The 21,678-nt window shown below is 46.7% G+C and overlaps 1 protein-coding gene across 1 annotated transcript in view; it reads right to left on the bottom strand.

The window, feature by feature from the left end:
• Positions 1–21,678, bottom strand: part of HYDIN (HYDIN axonemal central pair apparatus protein) — a 325,008-nt gene that overhangs the window by 30,215 nt on the left and 273,115 nt on the right. Inside the window, exons 63-72 of the mRNA XM_081963626.1 lie at positions 19,526–19,637; positions 19,121–19,381; positions 18,517–18,659; positions 17,777–17,995; positions 17,081–17,241; positions 16,794–16,909; positions 16,061–16,292; positions 11,041–11,253; positions 5,595–5,733; positions 4,873–5,038 (exon numbers count right to left, since the gene is read on the bottom strand). Coding sequence (XP_081819752.1) covers positions 4,873–5,038; positions 5,595–5,733; positions 11,041–11,253; positions 16,061–16,292; positions 16,794–16,909; positions 17,081–17,241; positions 17,777–17,995; positions 18,517–18,659; positions 19,121–19,381; positions 19,526–19,637 — 1,762 coding nt within the window. The remainder of the gene's footprint in view (positions 1–4,872; positions 5,039–5,594; positions 5,734–11,040; positions 11,254–16,060; positions 16,293–16,793; positions 16,910–17,080; positions 17,242–17,776; positions 17,996–18,516; positions 18,660–19,120; positions 19,382–19,525; positions 19,638–21,678) is intronic.

Below are 21,678 nucleotides of genomic sequence, written 5' to 3'. Positions count from 1 at the left end.
ATTTCTCATAGAATTCCTGTGCTTCTTCTATATTCTCTATCTTATACCTTTATCCTTGCCAAGATACCAGTACCCCTTCTGGTACCAACCATCTATACATTATTCTGTTTTTATTTAACTGATTTGTTAAAAATTGGTATTGTCTACGTCGTTCACGAATTCTCCGTGGAATCTGTTTAAGCGTGATCAACTCTTTTCCCTGGTATGTAACCTGTCCCTTCTCTGGTTTTTTTGTATACTTCATCTCTACTTGTTTTTTTGGCAAATCTTATGTGCACTTGTCTCGGGACCCTATGTCTTCTGGCATAATTAGTATGCACACGGTAAGCGTCATCGATGTCCCCTCTCAACTCTTGTTCTTTTCTCTGTAGAATTTCAGTGAAGATTCCATTCATTTTTCCTTTCAGGTCTTCCTCCTTCTCCTCCAGTATGTTTTGGAGTCTTAAATAGAATGCAGCTCTTTCATTTTCAAGTCAGATTATTGCTAACTCTAATTCTTTATTAATTTGTCTATATTCCAGCTCCATTTTTTCCATCTTCTGATCTGTTTGTTCTATTTTTGTTACGATGTTCTGGATTTTCTGTTCGTTAATTGCTAAGGCATTCTGTATCTTTTCAATTTTGTCATCCACGATTTTGATATTTCCTTTCAATTCTCCCATTTCATTTTTCATTTCTTCATGATTCTTCCTTGTCTCTTCATGATTTGTAGACGTCACTTCTTGGTTTTTCATCAGTGTCTCTTGTATCATCTGGAGCATCAATTGCATACTCTGCATTGTTGGTGCTGGTCCCGTTGTTCCTGCCATCGTTCCGCCTTTCTCCAGCCCCAATGCGCTCTCTCAATTGATCTTTGATTTGAGGAGCGGGGTGTTGCCGAGTTCATATTGGGTGTGGTTTTTTTAACTAACTTCCTGAAGTTGCCATTCTTATCCCCCTATTTATCCCTGTCCACACTTTCTCTCTATGCATATATATCAGCTTATTTCACTGTTTCTTGCATCAGATTTCACGGTTCAAATTTTTGATCCACTAGGTGTCACCCTCTCTTCAATATCACTTTTAGTGTCAATCAGTTAATGCCACAAGTCCAGCGGCAGAGGAAAATAGAGGGGGGGGGGGTAACAAAGCCCTCTAATCGTTCCAAAAGAGCAAGAAGAAAAATGTCACAACCAACCTAACTGTTAAATAATCCTTTCCTGTGCTTTCCAAGTCTTCTCAGCAGTTACTATGTCCTACTCCTGTGTCCATGCCGGGTTTTCATTCTCTCTCTGGCCACTTTAGTTCAAATTATTTACGCCGTCAATTCCAACTCAGTGATTCTGCTCACCGATAACTTTTCGGCAAAAATCTGAAAAATCTCCTTTCCAGAGCCTCCTTCTTTCCAGCTCACCCTCTCTGCCAATTTCACGTTGTCCTCCTTTGGGTTGTCAATAATAGTAACAGATGTCTCGATTTCAACTGCTTTCTCTCTCTGCTTCCTTCTTTTTTTTTCTAGTTCTTTTTTTTTTTCCAAAAAAAATTTATTGGTTTTTTAAACATTTATAGGGAAAAGGGTAAGTGGAATGGTGTACAAATTTTGGCAGTTGCAAGTGTGGCAGACGCCCCCTCCCTCCAAACTCATAAGATACATCTAAATATAAAACATTAATACATGATCATATAAAATCAGCATATTAATTCTAGAAAAATTTTCAATCAGTTTATATATTATAATATATAGTCTACACATAATTTCATTATTACTTTCGGTCTGTTTATAACAATGTGGTTTTCTTATTCATTTTTGTGATCTGAGCTTTCTTGGTATTGCCCCTTCTCCCCCCGCTGGCAGAGCTCCGGCCCCTCCCGTGTCCTGCGTAACCGTTGTAGAGTCTTCTGTTTTTTCTAGGTTCGCTTTGTTTTTTTCCATAAAGGCCTGTGCCTCTATGGGTGTATTGATTCTAATTCTTGTCTCCTCCCAGAATATCAGCATACCTTCAGGCATCAACCATCTAAACCACACCCCCTTCTGGTATAATTTATTCGCCAATTGCGAATAATTTTTCCTTTTCTCCCTAATTTTTTGGGGGATCTGCTTCAAGATGGTTATCTCCCTGTCGTGATATGTCAATGCTTACCCCCTTTGTACACCCAGAATTTCGTCTCTTGTGCTTTTCCTAAGGAATTTAATATAACCTCCCTGGGTACATTGTGTGTTCTGGCATATGTTGAGTTCACTCTATAGACCAGATCTATCTCCCATTCCATCTGTTGTTTATCTTTATGTATGTATTCAGCTAGAATATTAGTCATAATGTCCCTTATATTTTCCCCATCTGCTTCTATAACATTTTGAAATCTAAGATAAAAGGACATTCTCTCAAACTCTGTTTTCATTTGTTGGATATCAAGTTCTTTGTTTCCCTTCTGCAATGCTTCTACCCCCCCCCTCGCCTCCGCCACCCCACCCTCCACAAGGTCCAGTCTCTGTGAGTTCTTATAAATTTGGGCCTGATTCTCTTTAATTTCTTCCTTCATTTCCTTTAATTGTTTCTTAATTTCTTCCTGGCCCTGTATAAGTTGCTGAAGCATTTGTTGCAAATCCATCTCTGTACTCTTAGGTTGCATCAGTTCTGTAATCTTTGACTGTGTGGCAGGACTGGATGTTGCAGATGTCGGTGCAGAAGTAGCAAAGCCAGATTTTTCAGGGGGTGATCTTTTTGGAGACATAGTTTATAAAGTAGAGAGATCAGTCAGTATAGAGAGTGGACAGCTGGAGAAGTAGAGCAGACAGATGAGTCCAGGAGGCAGAAGATCCAAGCAGATGGGAGTTTCTTTAGTCAGTCTAGCAATAGAGAGGAATTTTCCCCCCAGAGAGTTCAAGAAATAACAATCCACAAGAGATTCTTCTGGGTGACACGGAGACAAAGACCGGAAGCCTGAATTTTAAAGGTGGAGTCAGGTTTCACAGTTCATGAAGACAACGGAAGTGTGCCATCCTTGCCCTGCCAGCTTTGGGCTCAGAGGCATAGTAAAGTTTTAAAAGTTCACAAAATTCTCAGGTCATCAATAAATTCTGGAGCTAAATCCAGTGAAAATCACTTTTACAGGGATGAGGCATCATTGGTTGGCTCTCCCCCCTCCTCCTTCCCCTGGGGGCGAGAGCAAAATTTTCTCAACCCGCTTGTCCAAGGGGGGGGGGAAATCCCCCTCCCTCCAGCCGCACCTCCAAAAAAATCCGAGAGTTTAACTTTTAAAATTGCTGAAAAGTCCATCAAATCAAGAGAAAGGGAATGAAGAGAGGAAGCGCCTCACCACACCGCCGCTGCTTCCTTCAATTTTGCATCGTCCGATCAGCCTGAAGTGAGACGCACACGCGCCCTCCGAGACTGCTCCTCGATGCCTGGAGCAAAGCGGAGAAGCCCCCACCAGCCGCCGCCGATGCCAGGGTCCTCCGCGAACCGCTCCTTCGGCAGGACGCCTCTCCGGGGCGTCCTGTGCCCCCCCAGAGGCGGGGAAGCCCACCGGGGAGCGGGAGCGGGCAAGGGACTTGCCGGTCGCCGTAGCCACCGGAACCGGAAGTCCCACTCTGCTTCCTTCTTATGTGGTCGCCATTGCTCCGGTCCTGACCAAGTGGCAGGATAGATCCTCATCCATTTAGTGGGTTTCTCCTACCCGCTGGGGGATTTGCCTCATCACTCCAGTGTCTTCAGAGTTTCCCCCTTAATCTGCTGGTCCCTTCAGGATCCATAGCGCTCAAAAATGAGCCCAAACAAGGAAGTTAGAGTTAGAGTTAGAGGTTAGGTCCCGTTCCTCAACTCCAAGCACGATGACGTCACCACAGGAAGTTCCGATATCTGCTTTTTAATCACAATGATTAAGCCCAAAAAAATTGAGCCCAAAATTTAAGTTATTAAGTGAGACAGACAGAAAGAAAGCCTTTCTTTCTTTCTTCTTTCTTTCTTTCTTTCTTTCTTTCTTTCTTTCTTTCTTTCTTTCTTTCTCTCTCTCTCTCTCTCTCTCTCTCTCTCTCTCTCTCCCTCTTTCTTTCATTCATTCTTTTCTTCTTTCTCTTTTTCTTTCTTTCTCTCTCTTTCTCTTTTTATCTTTGTCTCTCTCTCTCTTCACCCTTGGCGGCAAGGGCTGCTTTATTGCATGCCTCCTTTCTTTCTCCAGCCCCTCGCTTTCCCTGGCGATAGCAGCTGAGCGAGGGAAGGAGGTGCACAATAAAGCAGCTACCCACCCCCACCACCAAGGGTGAAGGGAAGCGCCTTCGCTCTCGGCTATCCCTCCTTTCTTTCCCCGCCCACCCCAACGAGCGAAGGAGGCACCGGCCACTAAACCTCCTGCCCGCATTCAAACCAGTCCGCCTCCTCTCTCCCCACATGGGGTCTCTGAAGGATTAGGGAAGGTCTTTCCCAAGACCCACTTCCCTTACCTCGCAGCACAGTTCTGGGGTGGCGGGATATTCTTTCTTTCACTGGTACGGGGGTGTGACCAGGTCGCCATCGCTACCGGTCCGGTCCGGTACACCAGATCTTCACTACCTCTTCTGGCATATTGTACCGTAATGGGAGGAACCCACCTCTGCCCAAGACACTACAATGGTCATAAGTATGAACCAGTTGCCAAGCATCTGAATTTTGATCACACGAGCATGGGAATGCCGCAAATGTCTTAACTGTGAAAAACAGTCATAAGTCATTTTTTCCAATGCCGTTGTAACTTTGAATGGTCACTAAGTGATTGTTGTAAGTCAAGGACTACCTGTATATCAGGGTCAAAGTGGAAAGACTACTTTTAGCAGAGCTGATGGAAGACTGCCTCACATGCAATGCAAGCTGGACCCCCGGATCCCCAAGCCCCCGAGTCCTCCGAGGCTACTCTTACCAATCAGAAGCGACTGGAGGTTCAGGTGGACTTTCTCGAAAGAAACAGCTGGGTCGGTGGTGTGACCCACCAGGAGAAAAGGAACCGTGATGTTGTGTTCAACAATGGTAAAGGTCCAGAAGGATTCAGTAACATCCAGGTGCTTTGGAATGAATTCGAACATGATCTAGAGAGGAAAAGACAGTGCTAGGTTCTGGCACAGGGTGGTTCTCACTGGGCAAAATAATGGAACAATAGGAATGCCGAATTTGGTGTTTTAATTCCAAAGCCTTTAAAATATGATAGAATTCCAAAAAAGCATTTAACTGTTGGATGTTTAAAGGCTGAATAAGATTTAAAATATTACAGTATATTGAAGACTCGGGTGAATCTTTCACTGCTATGGGAAGGACCACAGAGGGTTTTCTACCAGCTGAGAAGCCTTCGGGCCTCACCTCCAAACTGCTAGAAAGGAGATTAAGGCGGAAGCAAATATTCCAGCATTCAGTATCTGCCCTCCACCACCACCCCACCATCCCCCAGAGAAGAGCCACAACACCTTGGGGGAAAGACAGGAAAAAGAGCCCTGCAATGGGCTGAACCAGAAGAGGAGCCCAGAAGCCGGAATTTCCTTCAAGCCACCACGGATTGCTCCTGGGCAGAAGGAGCTCAGAACAGCCGCGGTGGAGGGCAGAGAACAGCCGATGCTGCTGGGCTTGAGCCCCCCTCTTCTGTGCATGTACCTCTATCTTCTTCTCTGGCCGGAGGAGCCCTCTCTCGGTGAAACAGATGAAGGCTGGGGGAGTCTTCCTCTCCTCCTGCTGCTCACACCTCCACTGGAAAGAATAGGCCGCATTGGTGGGGTTCAGGATGGCAAAGCTCCTGCCGTAAAGAGAAGGGGATCATAAGGACCACCTAGCCAGATGTTTCCCTTTCATCAGTTGAAGCAGCAGGCATTGAATGTATTCGAAATGAATTTTTACACAGAGGAAAGAGATACAAAACTACCCTTCACCAATAGATTCAATTCGGTTAGTTGAAGTGAAAAGTCCCTCCCCGTTTCGGCTGGACTGGCACAACATAATGGACTGGGTGCCTGAGCTCCATGGACACACACCTATCAAACTCTTCTTCCCTTTTGTTATGAGATGCCCACCACAGAAAGGAAGTAAAAAACAAAATGTTGAGGAATTACAGGCACTGGATAAGAAAAAGGAAAGGAAATCTGGCTAAAATCTCTTATCTTCGGCTTCCCTTACTGTCCTTGCAAACTTTTTTTCCTTCCATCACATCCATCCAGAACTTGGTGCTCTTCCTTTTGTTCTTTCTCTCTGTCTGTCTTACATACGGGATTCTGGGCAGTTCAACAAAGTTAATACACTCACGAACACAAAAACAAACATTAACCCAAACCATACAACAAAAGCAGTGGTGGGATTCAAAAGAATTGGCCGCCCGCAAAGGACCTCCCCGGACTTGTTTTGATGAGCGCAGGGCGACTGAGTTCAGCAAAGCAAGCCCGGGGAGGTCCTTTGTGGGCGGCCAATCCTAGCTGCTTGCGCCCGGCGCTGCGGCTAAAATAAACCCCCAAAGCCCCTGCCGCTACCGGAATATCTGCTGCCTCCTCCTCCTCCTCTAACAGCACCACCACATTTGCTACCCAACGCTGCGGCCGAGGTGAAGCTCCTGCCGGCGCCCCCACCCATGGCGCCTCCCCCTCCGTTCACAGCATCTGAGTTGGGCCCCGTGTTACCCCTGCCCCCTCCTCCTCTGCTGTGCTTTTGAGGAGCCATGAGGCCGCGGGAGCCAGTAGGAAGGCGGCGGAGAGGGTGGGAGCAGGGGGAAAAGGCCTCATGGCTTCTCAAAAGCACGGCGGAGGAGGAGAAGGCAGCAGGGGTAACGCGGTGCCCAGCTCAGGTGCTCCGAGTGGAGGGGGACGTGCCGCCGCCGCTGCCACGGGCAGGGGCACCAGCGGGAGCTTTGGCGGCTTCACCTCAGCCGCAGCGCCGGGCAGCAAATGTGGTGGTGCTGTTGGAGGAGGAGGAGGAGGAGGCAGCTGTTATTCTGGTGGCGGCAGGGGCTCGTCGGCATCTTCAGCAGCAGCCCTGCCCCCTGTGAAAAAAACCGAAGATGGAGCAGATCCACGCAGATGACGTTGCTGCAACATGACTGGAGGAGGAATTCTGGGAGTTGAAGTCCACAAGTCTTCAAGCTGTCAGGTTTGAAGACCCCTTGGGGTTTTTTTCCCTAAAGGGTTAGGGGTGCAAGGATCTTGTAACTTGACAGCTTTAAGACTTGCGTGCTTCAAATGCCAGAGTTTCTGACCCAACATTTTGGTTGCTAAGCAAGAGCGTTGTTAAGTGATACTATATAACACTTTTAATTAAGCGGGTACCTTGAAGAAACATAACTTTGAGTTTCAAATAATACTGATTTCGTTGTTGTCTTAGGTGACATCTGTGAAAAAAATTCAGGTGCTGCTCAGGCATGAAAATGTGCCACTCAAACACTATACTTTTCTGCTCACATTGAAAAAAAATTAGAGGGAACATTGCTTGTGATGGGGGTGGAATTCTCTATCCAGAGCTATCGACATGGCGTACCAGTCTTGTAGGTGCTCCGGCACTGCTCGGATGCCACAGGCTTTTCTGACCTCTTGATCGATGGCCTCTTTGAAATAGTGTAAGAGTATTCTGTCAGGCCAATGTCCAAGGTTTCCTACGAGCCGTCTAAAGTCCCATACAAAGTCTTTTATGGGTCGGTTACCTTGCTTCATCACCTTTATTGTGGCATCATTTTCATTGACTCAGTCTAGGTCTTCGAATCTGGCCCGAAACAATTCAACAAAGCCCTCAGCGTCATTTCGTTCAGCAGCCCCCTCATTGTGCAGCTGTGCTACCTACTCGGAAGCGTCTGATTCATTCATCCCCTCTGAGATCGCTGATACTGTCGTGATCTGTTTCGTATTGCTCCCCTAATGGTCTATGTGAGCCCAGGCCCAACCGAGAAAGTAAGCCAGTTTGGCAGGCTTACCATCAGAAGTTGCTTTAAACCTTGGGGGCGATGGTCTTACTGGTAGAATTTCCCTGGCGACCGCCAGCGGGGCAGGGGCCTGTTGGGGCGCTGCAGCGGGTGGTGGGGCAAATGCCGGCAGATGAGTGGGAATCTGCTGTGGCACTGCGGCTGGCTGCTGCACGGGCAACTGAGTTGCAAGAGGAGGGGGGACTCCAGCCAGCTGCTGGATCAGACTCCACTGCTGTGCCGGGATCGTTGGGGCATGTTGGGCCCATGGAGATTCCCAAAAAGGTGGAGGAAACGGTGCTGACATCCACTGGCACTGGACCCACCCATGCCTGGGATAGAATCCCCAGCCTGGGGGGATACACTCCACAGGGGATAGCGTGAAGGCAGGTTGGCGAGGGGGAGCAGCTGGCGGTTGGAGAATCCCCAATGCCATCTGCATCTGCTGTCTCCCTCCTGCTGCTTGAGCCTGCTGCCCCGAGCTGATCCCTCGGTCAACTCTGGCTGGGTAGAAAGGGGTTGATGCCACACCAGTTCCACTGGCAGGTCCTGGGGCAGGAACAGTGAACATGGGTTGCGTTAAGCTCCATCTCACTTGAGGAGGTTGGGACCACGGTGCATAACTTACCACTTCAAGCTGCTCAAACATCTCTGGGAGCCCGGTCAATGATTGGCTTCGAGACAGCGGCATCAGGTTTCAGTCTCGGGAATTGTCAGACCCTGGAATTCTCACATACCTCCATTCTGGCTCATAGGTTGGATGCATTGGGATGGAGTCAGAACGATAATCAGGCAGTCTCCCCTCCTGTCCCAATCTCTGGAGTTGGATCAGACTGGCAGCTTTTCCAGGAATCCGTCTCCTTGGGCCAGATGCCTAGCCTTCATGTTGCCCCTGCAGCTTCAAGGGCTCGCCCCACGTCTCAGAAGGATAATACTGGATCTCATGAAGTTCTCTGGTATCCATTCCCACGGCGCCTTCTGCAATCTCCTCTCTCCCTTCCATCTTCGCTGAGTCTTCACACCGCCAGAGATTCATGTGTTAGGGCTCAGCACCCCGGACAGCACCCTTTCGGGGTGCTGTTTGAATACTTAGGCATTCGGGTTAATGTCAGCATTCCGGAAAACCCCAACTCCAATGATACTACAAGACATGCATTTTCTCAAAGCTCCCATTTATTAGAGTAGGTATAAATGCACATCTGGGAAAACCCCAATCTCAGAGTTCCAGGTTTTCCCTCAGTAAGTCAAAAGTGCAAACCCATCCATTGCACCCATCGGTCTATCACGGTGATGCCTAACCTTTTTCCCATTGCATGCCAAAAATGGAGGGAGCGCAGGGGGGTCATGCATGGGTGTGCCCACACCCATAATGCTATGCACATGACCACCACACACATGCGCGTGCGATCCCCACTGCCTTCCCCCCCCCCCGCTTTTGGCACGCGACGGACCGTTTTTCACTTTCCCCAGGCTCCAGAGGCTTTCTAGGAGCCTGGGGAGGGTGAAAACAGCCTCCCCCTCGCGGAGGTCCTCTGGGCAACCCGGAAGCTTGGGAACGGACACTCTGGAGAGCGAAAAATGGCCCAACGCGCATTGTTTTTGCCCTGAAGCGTCCGGAGGGTGAAAATTGGCTGGAAAAGAAGGCTGAAGTCAGCTTGCACTGGAGCTTGCATTCCCTAACAAATGGCTCCATGTGCCACTGGTCTATCACATGGTCCAATCCCAATCGGTCCCAACTCAAGACATCACTCTAATCACTCCTTCTCCAGATGCAGAAATACCTTGACCTTGAACGAAAAGAAGAATGCTCTTTTATCTAACTACACTCCCTCTACTAAATCTCCCCTCCTGCTTTCCCAGGCACAAGAAAGTGGCAGCGTGGAAGCATCTGGTGTTAATATGGCTTCCAAAGCTGACACCCAGCTAATTGGCTGGGTCTTCTTTTGTTGTCCTGCACAGGAGAACGGAGCTGGAAAGTAGGTTAGTGGGGTGAGGAGGGAATGGGGATTTTGCAGTATCCTTCCCCTGCCACGCCCACCAAGCCACGCCCACAGAACCAGTAGTAAAAAAATTTGAATGCCACCACTGATCTCTACATCTTCCAGTAAAATGGATGCCCATGCAACTTGATTGCTTAATTCAGTATAACACAACTAACACAAACTGTGAAAAGGATAACACTGCCATATATCAAAAACATCTCAGAAACCACTGATCAACTGTTACAACCATGTGGTATCACCACAGCACACAAACCAACTAAACCGCTGCAAAATAGCCTAACTAAATCTAAAGACCCAGAAAAAAAATAGGGATCATCTACAACATACAGTGCAACCACGAAACACCAACCAGCACTCAGAAGACATGATAAAAACTCCTTAATTTAACCCTCCAAAACACTTCCAACCATTGCAAAATTTGCACACATATTCAAACCCCCCCACACACACCCACACCCATCCCCACACGCACACCCCACAGTCACTTGATTGCTACTTGAGCACTTGGCAATTACTATGCAGTTTTAACCAGAGAGTCAGTGTTTCCACCTGGGTTTCAGCAGAGAGGATTGGGCCTGGTCCTCCCCCAACCCCCGAGGCAGCCCACGCTCCTTACTTTACCCCCCTGCTTCTAGGGCCAGAAGGGCTGGGATTGCAGTCATTGAGCGAAGCAGTGATACGATTCCGGTCCCAATTGTGGTAGTGAGTCAAGGGCTATCTGTACATCTATCCACAAATATCTTAAATCAGAATAGCCATGTAAATCAAAAATAAGTAAATAATAAAACACGTATTAAGGACAGAAATTAAATCAGCTTATCATAACACACTGTTATTTTATAAAATAAAGAGTGATCCATAAGCTATATTGAAATAACCACCTAAAATTTTACTTGAGTGAATCCCTAAAAACTGTTTCATTTTTAAAGGGAAAGGTCCAGACAAACACACAAACAATCCAGCCAGGGAGGGCCAGTGTAGGAAGGAGAGCCTGGAAGACGGCAAGTGTGGGTGGGGCAAGTTCTACCCCCAGGATTGAAAGGAGGGAACCACCAAGATGCTCTCCAGGTTAGACCAGGGCCAAAGTCAAATATGGTGCTGCTGGATGATGGCGAAGAAGCTTCCAAATGATTAAGGAACGTTCCTCAGTTGGCTTGATGCTCACCTGCTGTTCTTGACATGGACTCCCACAGAGGTGAATTCAATCACTTTCGTTTGGGGGTCCAGACTCATCCCTCCTGGTCCTCGCAAGTCCGAATTGCGCCTGTTTGCAGTGATGTAATCAGAGTCTTCCAGCTCAAAGTGGCAATATGGCAGGAGACTCTTCCCTTTCACAGCAATAACGGGGCCCTTCTCATCTAGCTTCAGATTAGGCATACTGGAAAGAAATAAACCCAGATTAGGAATGAATGCAAAACAAGGGATTAAGGATGGTGCAAGGCCCACGTATGTGCTTGTTTTGCATTGAAACTCTCTTCACCTGTCCCTTCATCACCAGGTGCCCAGAGCGAGCTGAAAGAGCAGTAGGCATAAATAAAGGTCATGTCTGCATAAAATAACATTCTCAAATATTTTTCTAGTTGAGCCATCTGGTTTGAAGGTTTGGTGAGCCTGGATTTTCTCAATTTTCAGTCAATCACTGTACCACTTGGTCACTAGCAAGAGAAGAAAGAAGGTGGCAGGAGAGGTTGGACATTTGAGATGAGAATGCACAATTAGTGGCTTGAGAGGCTGCTATGATATGAAAAGCCAAAGCCAAAACTGACATATACTGTAGTTTAAACATCGAGATGGTACAGTTTTAATAGAGTTGACCACACAACAGCCTTGCAGATTCAGGCAATGCAAATGGTGAATGCAGGAATTGTGAACATGACATCAACTAATGGTGGCATGCCAAATCACCAGCAGTGGAATAGTGTCAACAGCCAGTGGGTAAAATGCTGACAGAAACATCCATGAGTGACATCTATACTGGTAAAGTGAGAGTCTTTGAGTAAGGCAAAAAGATTGGTGGCAATCAAAGGAAAGGGATATACGTCTTTTAGCCTTCAAACCATAGGAGGCTAAAATTATACAATTCTGCAGTTGTAGACTATAAGGAAGGGGGAGAGTGGATCCATATAACTACAGGCTAATAAGCCTGACATCAATACCTGGGAAAAGATAAACAGTGGATTTGTGAGCATCTAGAAACAAACAAGGTGATTACTGGAAGCCACCATGGGTTTGTTAAAATAAACCTAATTACTAAATTAGTAATATATTTGATAAAATAACTAAATTACTGGATCAGGGAAATGCTGTGGATAGAGTATATTTGGACTTCAGTAGAACATTTGACAAAGTAGACCACAGCCTACTTCTTGATAAGATAGAACAATGCGGAATAGAGCGTCTCACCACCAGATGGATTCACAGTTGGCTGTCCAACCGTGCTCAGCAGATCCTCAATGGAGCTACATCTACATGGAGAGAAGCATGCAGTGGGCTACCTAAAGGTTTGGTCTTGGGCCCAGTATTCTTCAACATCGACATATTGATCTAGATGAGGGGAGAGAATTTGCAGACTACCAAGGTGGGAGAAATTGAGAACACTTTGGAAGATAGACTCAAGATTCACAGACTTGAACACTGAGCCATACCCAGCAAGATGTAGTTCAGGACAGGACTGGGTTCCAGCTTCTGTTACTGCCGGTTCGCTCAGGGACACGCTTCGCACACATTACGCGCGCATGCACAGTAGTGACAAAAATCGCTTCTGTGCATGCACAGAAATATGAACCAATTTCATTGTATTTAAGTACAATGACAATAAAGATTATACTTATCCACAGATAAATTGATGGTGAATGTACCAAAACCACAGATATGACTCAGAGTGAGAGAGTTATTAGGTGTCAGCATTCCAAATAGCATGCAGAGTTAAATCAGAGTCCAAGGCAGAGCTATCCTTAAAGTTCCAATTTAATAAGACAGACATGTTGGCACAAACTGTGGAATCCCGAATCTGAAAGCTTCCTCAGATTGCCACTCAGTTGAAAGTTCATGATCTTGTCCCCACACCCACAAGTTCATCACATGGTCCAATCTTCCTCTGCAACGCTGGCATTTCCACCCATCTAGTTCCGGTCAGGTGCAGAGGTGGTGCAAAGACCTAGAATGACCTTGGGCTTCTAGAAAGGAATGACAACACATTCTACAATTCTACTCCTTACTATTCCCTCCTCCCAATTGCCCACTAATGAAACAGCATAGTAAAGAAAGAGAGAGAAAGTGTGGCAGGCCAAAGATTCTAAAAGGAATATAACTGCAGGCCTGACATTAGGAACTCTAGAAAGAGTGCAGAGAAGAGCAACCAAGATGATTAGAGGACTGGAAGCTAAAACATACGATGAATGGTTGCAGGAACTGGGCATGGCTAGTCTAGTGATGAGAAGGACCAGGGGAGACATGAGAGCAGTCTTCCAATATTTGAGGGGCTGCCACAGAGAGGAAGGGATCAAGCTATTTTCCAAACCACCAGAAGGCCAGACAAGGAATAATGGATGGAAACTGACCGATTCAACCTAGAACTAAGGAGACATTTCCTGACAGTGAGAACAATCAACCCATGGAACAGAAGTTACCTTCAGAAGTTGTGGGAGTTTCATCGCTGGAAGCTTTCAAGAAGAGACTGGACTGCCACTTGTCAGAAATTGTGCAGGGTCTCCTGCTTGAGCTAGATGACCTGGGTTAGATGACCTACAAGGTCCCTTCCAAGTCTGTTATTCTGAACTAGAGTTTATGCAAGGTGGGGCATTTCTTGTGACTCTCTGCAGAAGTAAAAGTTGGACATTAAAGAAGCAAGAAAGGAAGATGCTGGTGCTTTTGGAGTTTGGTGTTGGGGAGAGTCCCGAGAAGACTCTGGACAGCCAGAACACAAATCAATCGATCATTGACCAAATCAACCTAGAGGCAAGTATGTCCAGACTCAAATTATCCTTCTTTGGACCCATTATGCAAAACCCCAGCTCTCTTTTTCTGAAGAGGGCTCTGATGCTGAGAGGGGTGGCAGGAAAGAGAAGAAAAACATGAAGCAGCAAGGTGGAAGGACTCTGTTACAGTGGTGATGAGTGAACTGCTGGGAGAATTGAAAGAATGGGTCCGGGAGAGGTTGTAATGGAGAAAATCTCTCTATGTAGTTGCTAGAGGTAGAAAATGATTTGACATAATCAAAAAGGCATCAGGAGAGAAGTATATGATTTGCCAGATTCTGTTAATGTAACCTTAGAATAAACTATAGCTAGTTCTCTGGGTGTGCTTCTTGTCTGAACTAGCACACAAGGCTGGCAAGTTGAAAGAGGCAGGCTCTAAATCCATTTCATAAACCTCTAGATCCAAAGAAGCAGAATGGTTTGGCACCTTACCAGTTGAATTCTCTGCAACATTCTGAGAGGATTGCAATTTTAAAGGACAGAAAATTGAGGCTGAGGATAAGTGAGCCAAAGATCGAGAGAAAGGAGACTGAAGAGGAAGCAACCACAACAAATGAAGACGAGGCCAATTTTGCAATCAGTACATTCAAGATCAAATGTTTCTTGGGAGGATTTAGCAGGTCCCTGTTGAAGGCACTGGGGTAGCTATTCTTGTTTTTAAAGATCGTACAGCTTGATACAGATGAATTACTATGCAACTCCCAGAAGCTGAATGATGACAGTAGTCATAACAATGAGCAACTCAGATGCTGGGAATGACCTCTTTGAAGAAGAGGATTAGAAAACCAGCTTTCACAGGCTCTTGTTCTTTAAGGCTGCACTGATCAGGTGATATGTGGGGGGGGGGGGACGAGACAGACGAGGCAATCCTAGCTAGGGAGGGGATTAAGAACATCATCTGGAATGTTACTGAGAATCCCAGAGGATAAGAAGACTGTGACAGTAATCCCGGATCTCACCCACAGAAGTGGGAACAAGGAACTGAGGCTGCTCTTCTGTTCTCTCCATTTGAACCATTACTACTAGAGAACAAGAAAGAGGTGGAAGGGATTACAGAAAGACCTTATATTAGTATCACCTGTGAAAATCAAAATGAATCCACCTAGGAAAGGTGTCAAAAAGGGGACCTGTAACTGTGTCGTGTCAGGGATTGAGATTTGAGATGCCAAACAGTTTGGATCAAAATATTATTGCCTGAACCAATTATTCCTAGCTTGGGATGCTTGACCATTATGCCCTTCAAGAGTAAAGTGTTGACACCAAAATAGGCTACAATTTTCTGGTCTCATCCAAGATAAAATAAATGCCAGAAAGAAGCTTCAGTGGGTTATCTCTTCCTTCCACACACAGCAATCTCCTGAAGAGCATTTTATAACATCCAGCCAAATTTCCACACAAAAATGCATTGTAACCAAAAGAAAACACAGACCAAGGACCGATATGAGAAAGATAACATAGACACTGAAGTTTTAAAAATAAAGCTTGGAGAGAGTTCTGATAAAATCAAAAGGGAACTGTGGAAAGTCATTATAATGAGGACTTCTCACCAAAACATGGAGTGACATAATGTTCTGGAATGTGTCTCTGCAGAGAAACAAAGCCAAGCATGTGATGATGCAACTGGGGTTTTTTTCCAAAATTGCAGCCAGTTTTGGGAAATGCTGAGTTGAGTAAGGCCATCCACAGCAACCTGGCTAAAAATTCTTCCAATTCACTCTGCCATATTTCAACCACCTTGGAGAACCTTTATCATTTCGGAGTTAAAGTTTTCATCCCCACAGCAACCTTAAGGCTTAGAATCTATTTGATTCTTGTCAGTCATGAAGCCCAACCAACTTCTAACGTTCAAAAAGTTGGCATAAAACATGCTAACTTGTAGACCTGCTCTGAGTAATCTGGTCACTCCACATTTGCCCCAGCAACAAAAGGCTAAAGAATCCTGTCTGTTCCATATAATTTTCCAAACGTTTTCCAAACTTGTCATTTAAATAACGGGAATCCATTTTCTCAAGGTGAGATGCCGCCTTTTGCTCTTCATGTCCTCTCTCGCCAATACTTTCGGGGGGGGGGGGGAGGCTCAACATGGCAGTTATAATAGCCAGGGCAGAAGGACAGAATTGTGCTGGGAAAGCTGCACCTTCTTGGCCAAGATTTAATCCATTTTGCTATAAAACATGCCCACCATGGCTGGATGAGATGGTTTCTCACCTGCAGAGTAGACGACCCTCAAACTCTCCTACTTCCTGGGGAGAGAATTTCACTTGGAGGGACTGAGATTTCCCAGGAGGGATCTTCCCACTGCTGGGCTCCATGAAGAATGGAGGGCGGGTGACCACTGGGAAGATGTAGGAAGATAAACTCTCCAGGAGGCTACCCAGCTGACTGAAGGGCCGGCTAGACTGGGCCTTGATGGAAGCACTTGATGCTCTTGATGGGTCCCCTGGTGAAAGGGACAGTTTATTGAAACAACATTTCTGCAAATACTTACTTTCTTCGGACTGACCTTCTGTTTGCTTCCCAAAATGGTTCCCTCCATAAATTCCCAGATTGTAGGATACTAAACTGGGGAAATCCACTCGCTTTAAAATGAATCATATTTTAAGAGACTCATCTAGTGACAGAAGCATTTTCTAGCTTAAACTCACAGCAAACCACATCCCCTGCAACTGATATTCCAGAGCTGGTTTCCCCCGTTTCAGTATCCTCCAGTTTTGATTTCTGCCCCAGAACATCCTAGACAACAAAATAATAGCTGAGAATTCTGAGAACTGAAGTCCACATTTGTGATGGCCTCTTCAGAGACTGTTGTAAGGCACAAACGGTGTGGAAGACAAATGCATAAACCAAAACAAAAGACCTGCAGCAAAGTTCTTGAGATCCTTGCAACAGACGATTGTGAGGGAAGGAAGAGCAAGAGGAAAAGGGGCAGAGAAAGTTGTACCTTCTGGGCTTGCTGACAAAGGTTCGGTAGCAAAGTTGACAGCCTTCCCACCTTCTTCCGTGATTACTTTCCAGGAATACTCCAGCTGCACACTGCCTGTGTTGGACAGCTCCACCCTGGGAAGGGAAACAGAGCAGGGAGGAAATGAAGGCTTTGCTCAGAGTTGGGATATACTAGAAAGGAGAAGCAAAGGAGGTGGCTGTGAAGCCAGACACAAAGAGGATGTGGGTGAAGGACAGGCAGAGTCTTCTTAATCATAATATTTTATTTGGTCTCATCTGACTCACATGAACACACGTGTTTGGAAGAGCAACGTGTCTCTGAAGTGCACAGCATCCGCATCCATTTTATATTGGGCAAAGTCAACGTTGGCACTCACTCGAAGCGCCAGTTCCTGGCTACCCTCCTCCATAGTCATATGAGCAGGTTCTGGATCAGTCTCTATCACCTGCCCCAAAAGCAGAAGGGTCAGAAGCAGCCCGGAAGGCTTGGTGCTCATCATCAGAGCTGTAGGCAGAAGTCGCTTGTTTGGCAGCCACTCCAACACAAGCGGGAAGAGGATGAGGCCTGGAAGAGCCACCACCAGGAAAGCCCTACAAAGGCTGTGCTCTCTACACATGCCACCATGGCTGTGATGCCATTTGCCTCAGGAGCACCTGAGCGAAGAAGGAGTGGAGCAGGGCCTCTTATCCCGCCCTCCTTTCTTCTTTCCAAGCTACAGTACTTACCCAGACCTTACGCTTAGCCTGCCATGTCTGGATGGCCCTTAGATAGGGTAGTAAGGGGGCACAGAAATCACCAGCGACCCAGATACGGTACTTTACATCCATGAAATCAGAGGTGCTAAATGTGCTGAATATGCAATGAAGGCAGTGGATGGCTGGCAGTGAGAATCTGGAGGGTCCTCCCTACAGGGGCTGCCCCCCCAGTGATGGCCTTATAGGAAGGACAGTTGGCACAACTTTTAGATTCCGGTTTCTTACCTTCTTTTTTGCTGGACGTATACTTGTCATGCCTTTTGACACATCCACCCATTTGACAGTATGCAAGCGATCGTCCCAGTCTGGGACCTGGTCAGCAGAGCCGTGGAAAGCAATTCTGGAGACCTTGCACCTAAGGAGCTGCTCCCTGAGGGAGACGGGCAGGCTGGCCTTCAAAGCCAGAGTGATGTTTTTAGTGCACCTTGCATGGAGATGGCCAATCTGGAGAGAAGCGCATTCAAACATTTGAGACGGACAAAATTCTGAGAATCAAGGAAACATTCATCAGCATTCATGGGCTCCGGGCCATTTCACAGCTATGTTCACCTATCTGGAAGAGGCTTGCCCTTACACTTCTGAAGGGCTTCCTTATCTAGGAAGAACCCAGGCTATACTTGAAAAACAAACAATCTCTTTCAAAAAGTCAGGTAACTGCTGAGTGACATGACAAAAAGCCTGTTAAATCAGGAATGAGCGAATGGAACCTCATAACCTCATCCCTCCCAGTGGATGGGACCAAAATGTTCTGATCCATGTTTTAACTATTGGAGGTGGCTGGGTGGGGGGGGCGGGGCGGCAGGGTCAAAATATATGCCTGGCCGTCTCTTAAAACCCTGGCTTCCCCTCCCTTCAGAGGCAACTCCTTCCCCATATAGCCCCCCCCCCCAGACCCCTCTGAAGACTGAACATGGGAGGCCCCAGGCCTGCCAAAGTTAGGAATCACTGGAGGGGTACCAGCCTACCTGTGGGGAGAACTGGCAGGGGCCCCCAGCAGGCCATTCAAATCTCATCACGTCTGACTTGCTGTGATTTGTGATTGTGAATGCGGCCTGATACAGCTTCCCAATGTGGCAGTCTCCAAAGTGGATGTGGTCCATTCTCACTGCTGTCGGAGAAGAGGGCGAGCGGTCGGTCTGCACCCCTGCCAGCACCCCACACCTGGAGCCCTTCCCATCCCTTGCGCTGGTGAGACCAAGCGAGGCGGAAGGAGGGACACTGCACCACAGGCTGTGCTGGCCTTGCCTCGCCCACAAGTTGCGCATCCGCCCACCCTTCCGGTCAAGGACAGCATCCAATCCAGCCAGTTCATGAATTAAAGAGGGAGAGGGGAAAAAGTGTTCATTTGATGAACTGAGAGAAGACATCCAACATTCAGGCCTCTTCTCTTTCAGGAGGAGGAAAATGGGTGGAAGCGGCCTGGCCAGCCTCAGAGCAAGGCTGGATCACGTCCTGGTGGTGGAAGCTTTCTTGCTGGGCAAAGGAAGAGATTTGGGCCCTTTGTCCTGTGAGCCTCAGGGAAGGAGAAGGGCCTTTCCACACCCTCTGCCGTTTCTCAGGCTGACTCACCCTCTCCTGTGTTCTCATCCAGCTGCCCCTCAATGTCCCCTGCATCGGTCTCGGCCACTGGGCTATGAACATTGTCTAGCGTGACGTTATCCTGGTAGCCTTCGCCAATCATCTGGATGCTGGTTTCCTCATACTGGTTGTCCACAATAGAGAGGTGGATCAGCCCTTCGACCCGCTGGACCAAGCTGGGCTGGAAAATCACATCCAGCTCAGCTGCCTCCCCGTTGTGCAGCACCAAGGAGGCCGTGTGTGGTTTTCGGACTGCAAAGATGCAAAGAGTGAGTGTGAGTGCTAAAAGCATGGAAAGAGTTCCCTTGTACTGTAGCAGAGACCGTAGCTCGGCCCTCCTTCCCTCCTTCCCAGCGCAGACGGAGCTCTTGCCCCAGGCAAAGGGGCAGCTTTTACCTCCATCGCTGGGCTCGCTCTCCTCATTCTGAGAAGAGAAGTAAATGCACTGGGTGGTGGGCCTGGGCCTCAGGGTGAAGGCCCCACTCTCATCAGACACATCCAGGTACAACTGCGAGAGGGAACAAGGCAGACATAAACGCCCTGAAATGGGACTCATGGCTTCCATGGAACAGACATTTGGCAAATTTTATAAAACATTTCATGACATAAGATTATCATAAAGCATTTTATGATTAATACAAAATGTCATAAAATATTTCCTGTGCTGATGTTTGACTGTGCTGTACAGTTCAATGGGGGCTACTTTCAAGGCAGAAACATATTCTCCAAATGTATCCATTATAGTGCCAGTCCCCAAGCAGGCAGTAGTGGGATCTCTTAATGATTATAGACCAATGGCTTTAACATCTGTTGTCATGAAACGTTGTGAGAGACTGGCATTGACCTATATTAAGGCTAGTCTTCCAACTACTTTGGACCCACACCAATTTGCACGTAGGAGAAATAGATCAACTGATGATGCTACGTCTATTGTTGTCCATACTGTATTAAATCATTTGGAACAACAGGGAACATATGTAAGGTTGCTATTTGTGGATTATAGCTCTGCCTTTAACACCATTCTACACAATAGGTTGTTTCTTAAAATGTCCAATTTGGGTATAAGAGGATTTGTTTGTGGATAAAGGATTTTCTGACAGATAAGCCACAGTCAGTAAGGATGGGATCTCACCATTCTTCTACTCTGATATTAAGCACAGGAGCTAAGCCCTTTCCTTTATTCTTTGTACACGTATGACTGAACCCCATTGTATAACACCAACACAATTATTAAATTTGTGGTTGATACAACAGTGGTGGGGCTCATTAATAAGAACAATGAGTCTGCTTATAGGAAAGAAGTACAAGGGCTGACATTGTGGTGTAAAGAAAATAATCTTACACTTAACACCAAAACAACTAAAGAACTTATAATTGACTTCAGGAGGAAGAGAGATGTATATTTACTATCGTACATAAATGGCGAGGAGGTGGAGAAGGTTGGTAGTTCTAAATTTCTGGGCATTTATATCTCGGAGGACCTCTCATGGACCATGAATGTTAACCTGCTTGTGAAGAAGGCACAGAAGAGGCTGTACTTCCTGAGAATGCTAAGGAAGATAAATCTATCTCAGCATCTACTTCTCTCCTACTATCTCAGCACCATTGAGAGTGTCCTGACATACGGCATTCTTGCATGGCACGGGGGCAGCTCCACAGCGGACAAAAAAGCTCTACAGAGAATCATTAAAACTGGCCAGAATATCACCGGGCTCCAGCTACCAGCCCTGGACGACATATTCGCATCTCGCTGTTTGAGGAAGTTGCATAACATTCTCAGAGACTCTTCCCATCCTGCTTACAATCATTTTAATATGTTGCCTTCTGGCAGAAGATACAGAACAATTGAAACTAGGACCACGTGTCCTCTGAATAGCTTTCATCCCAGAGCTATCATTGCACTCAACAATGAACTAAAGGGCCACCATCAGTGAGCTGTTGGACAGGACTACTTGGTCTGTTGTGTGGGTGCTTGGGTGGGTTAGGGGTGGGGAATTTTTTGGTGGGTGGGGGTATGTTTGGAAATTGCTATGTGTGTAGGGCCTGTTCTCTGGGTGTTATGTGAATTTCGTTGTATGTGTAAACTGTGTATATACATACAATGACAATAAAGTAAATTAAGTAAAGTAAAGAAAAAGTATCCCTGAATTTTAGGACCTTTTCCAGGGCATTAGACTGCCACTGTTGAAGGCCTTGAAGAACCTGGTAAGGAAATCTCTGACAAAATGTTTAGGGCAGAGTCTTGAGTCTCAGAAAGCTTTCCACAACTCCGATTTTAATTGGCAGCATGTAGGCTACCTCAGGAACACCGGATTTCCCCAGTCTGTCTTCACTTGTCCTTCTACTCCACCCCCATCCCCCCAACCTCAGCTGCCCTTGTTTTCTGATCCCAGGAAATAGGGCAGCTCTCAAAGAGGTGGAGGCAAGTGAGCAGCACTAATAGCCCAGCAAGGAAAGATGGCAGAGAGAGCACTTTTTTGTCGCAATGGTGCGCTAAGCATTCCCCCCTCAAGACCCCCTTGCCAGTCTGTGATTGCTCTTCTGAGCAT

Source organism: Natrix helvetica (assembly GCF_964273705.1).
Source record: "Natrix helvetica genome assembly, chromosome: 10".
NCBI lineage: Eukaryota > Metazoa > Chordata > Lepidosauria > Squamata > Natricidae > Natrix > Natrix helvetica.
Note: the sequence above shows the minus strand (reverse complement) of the source record. Positions and strands in the feature narration are given on the sequence as shown.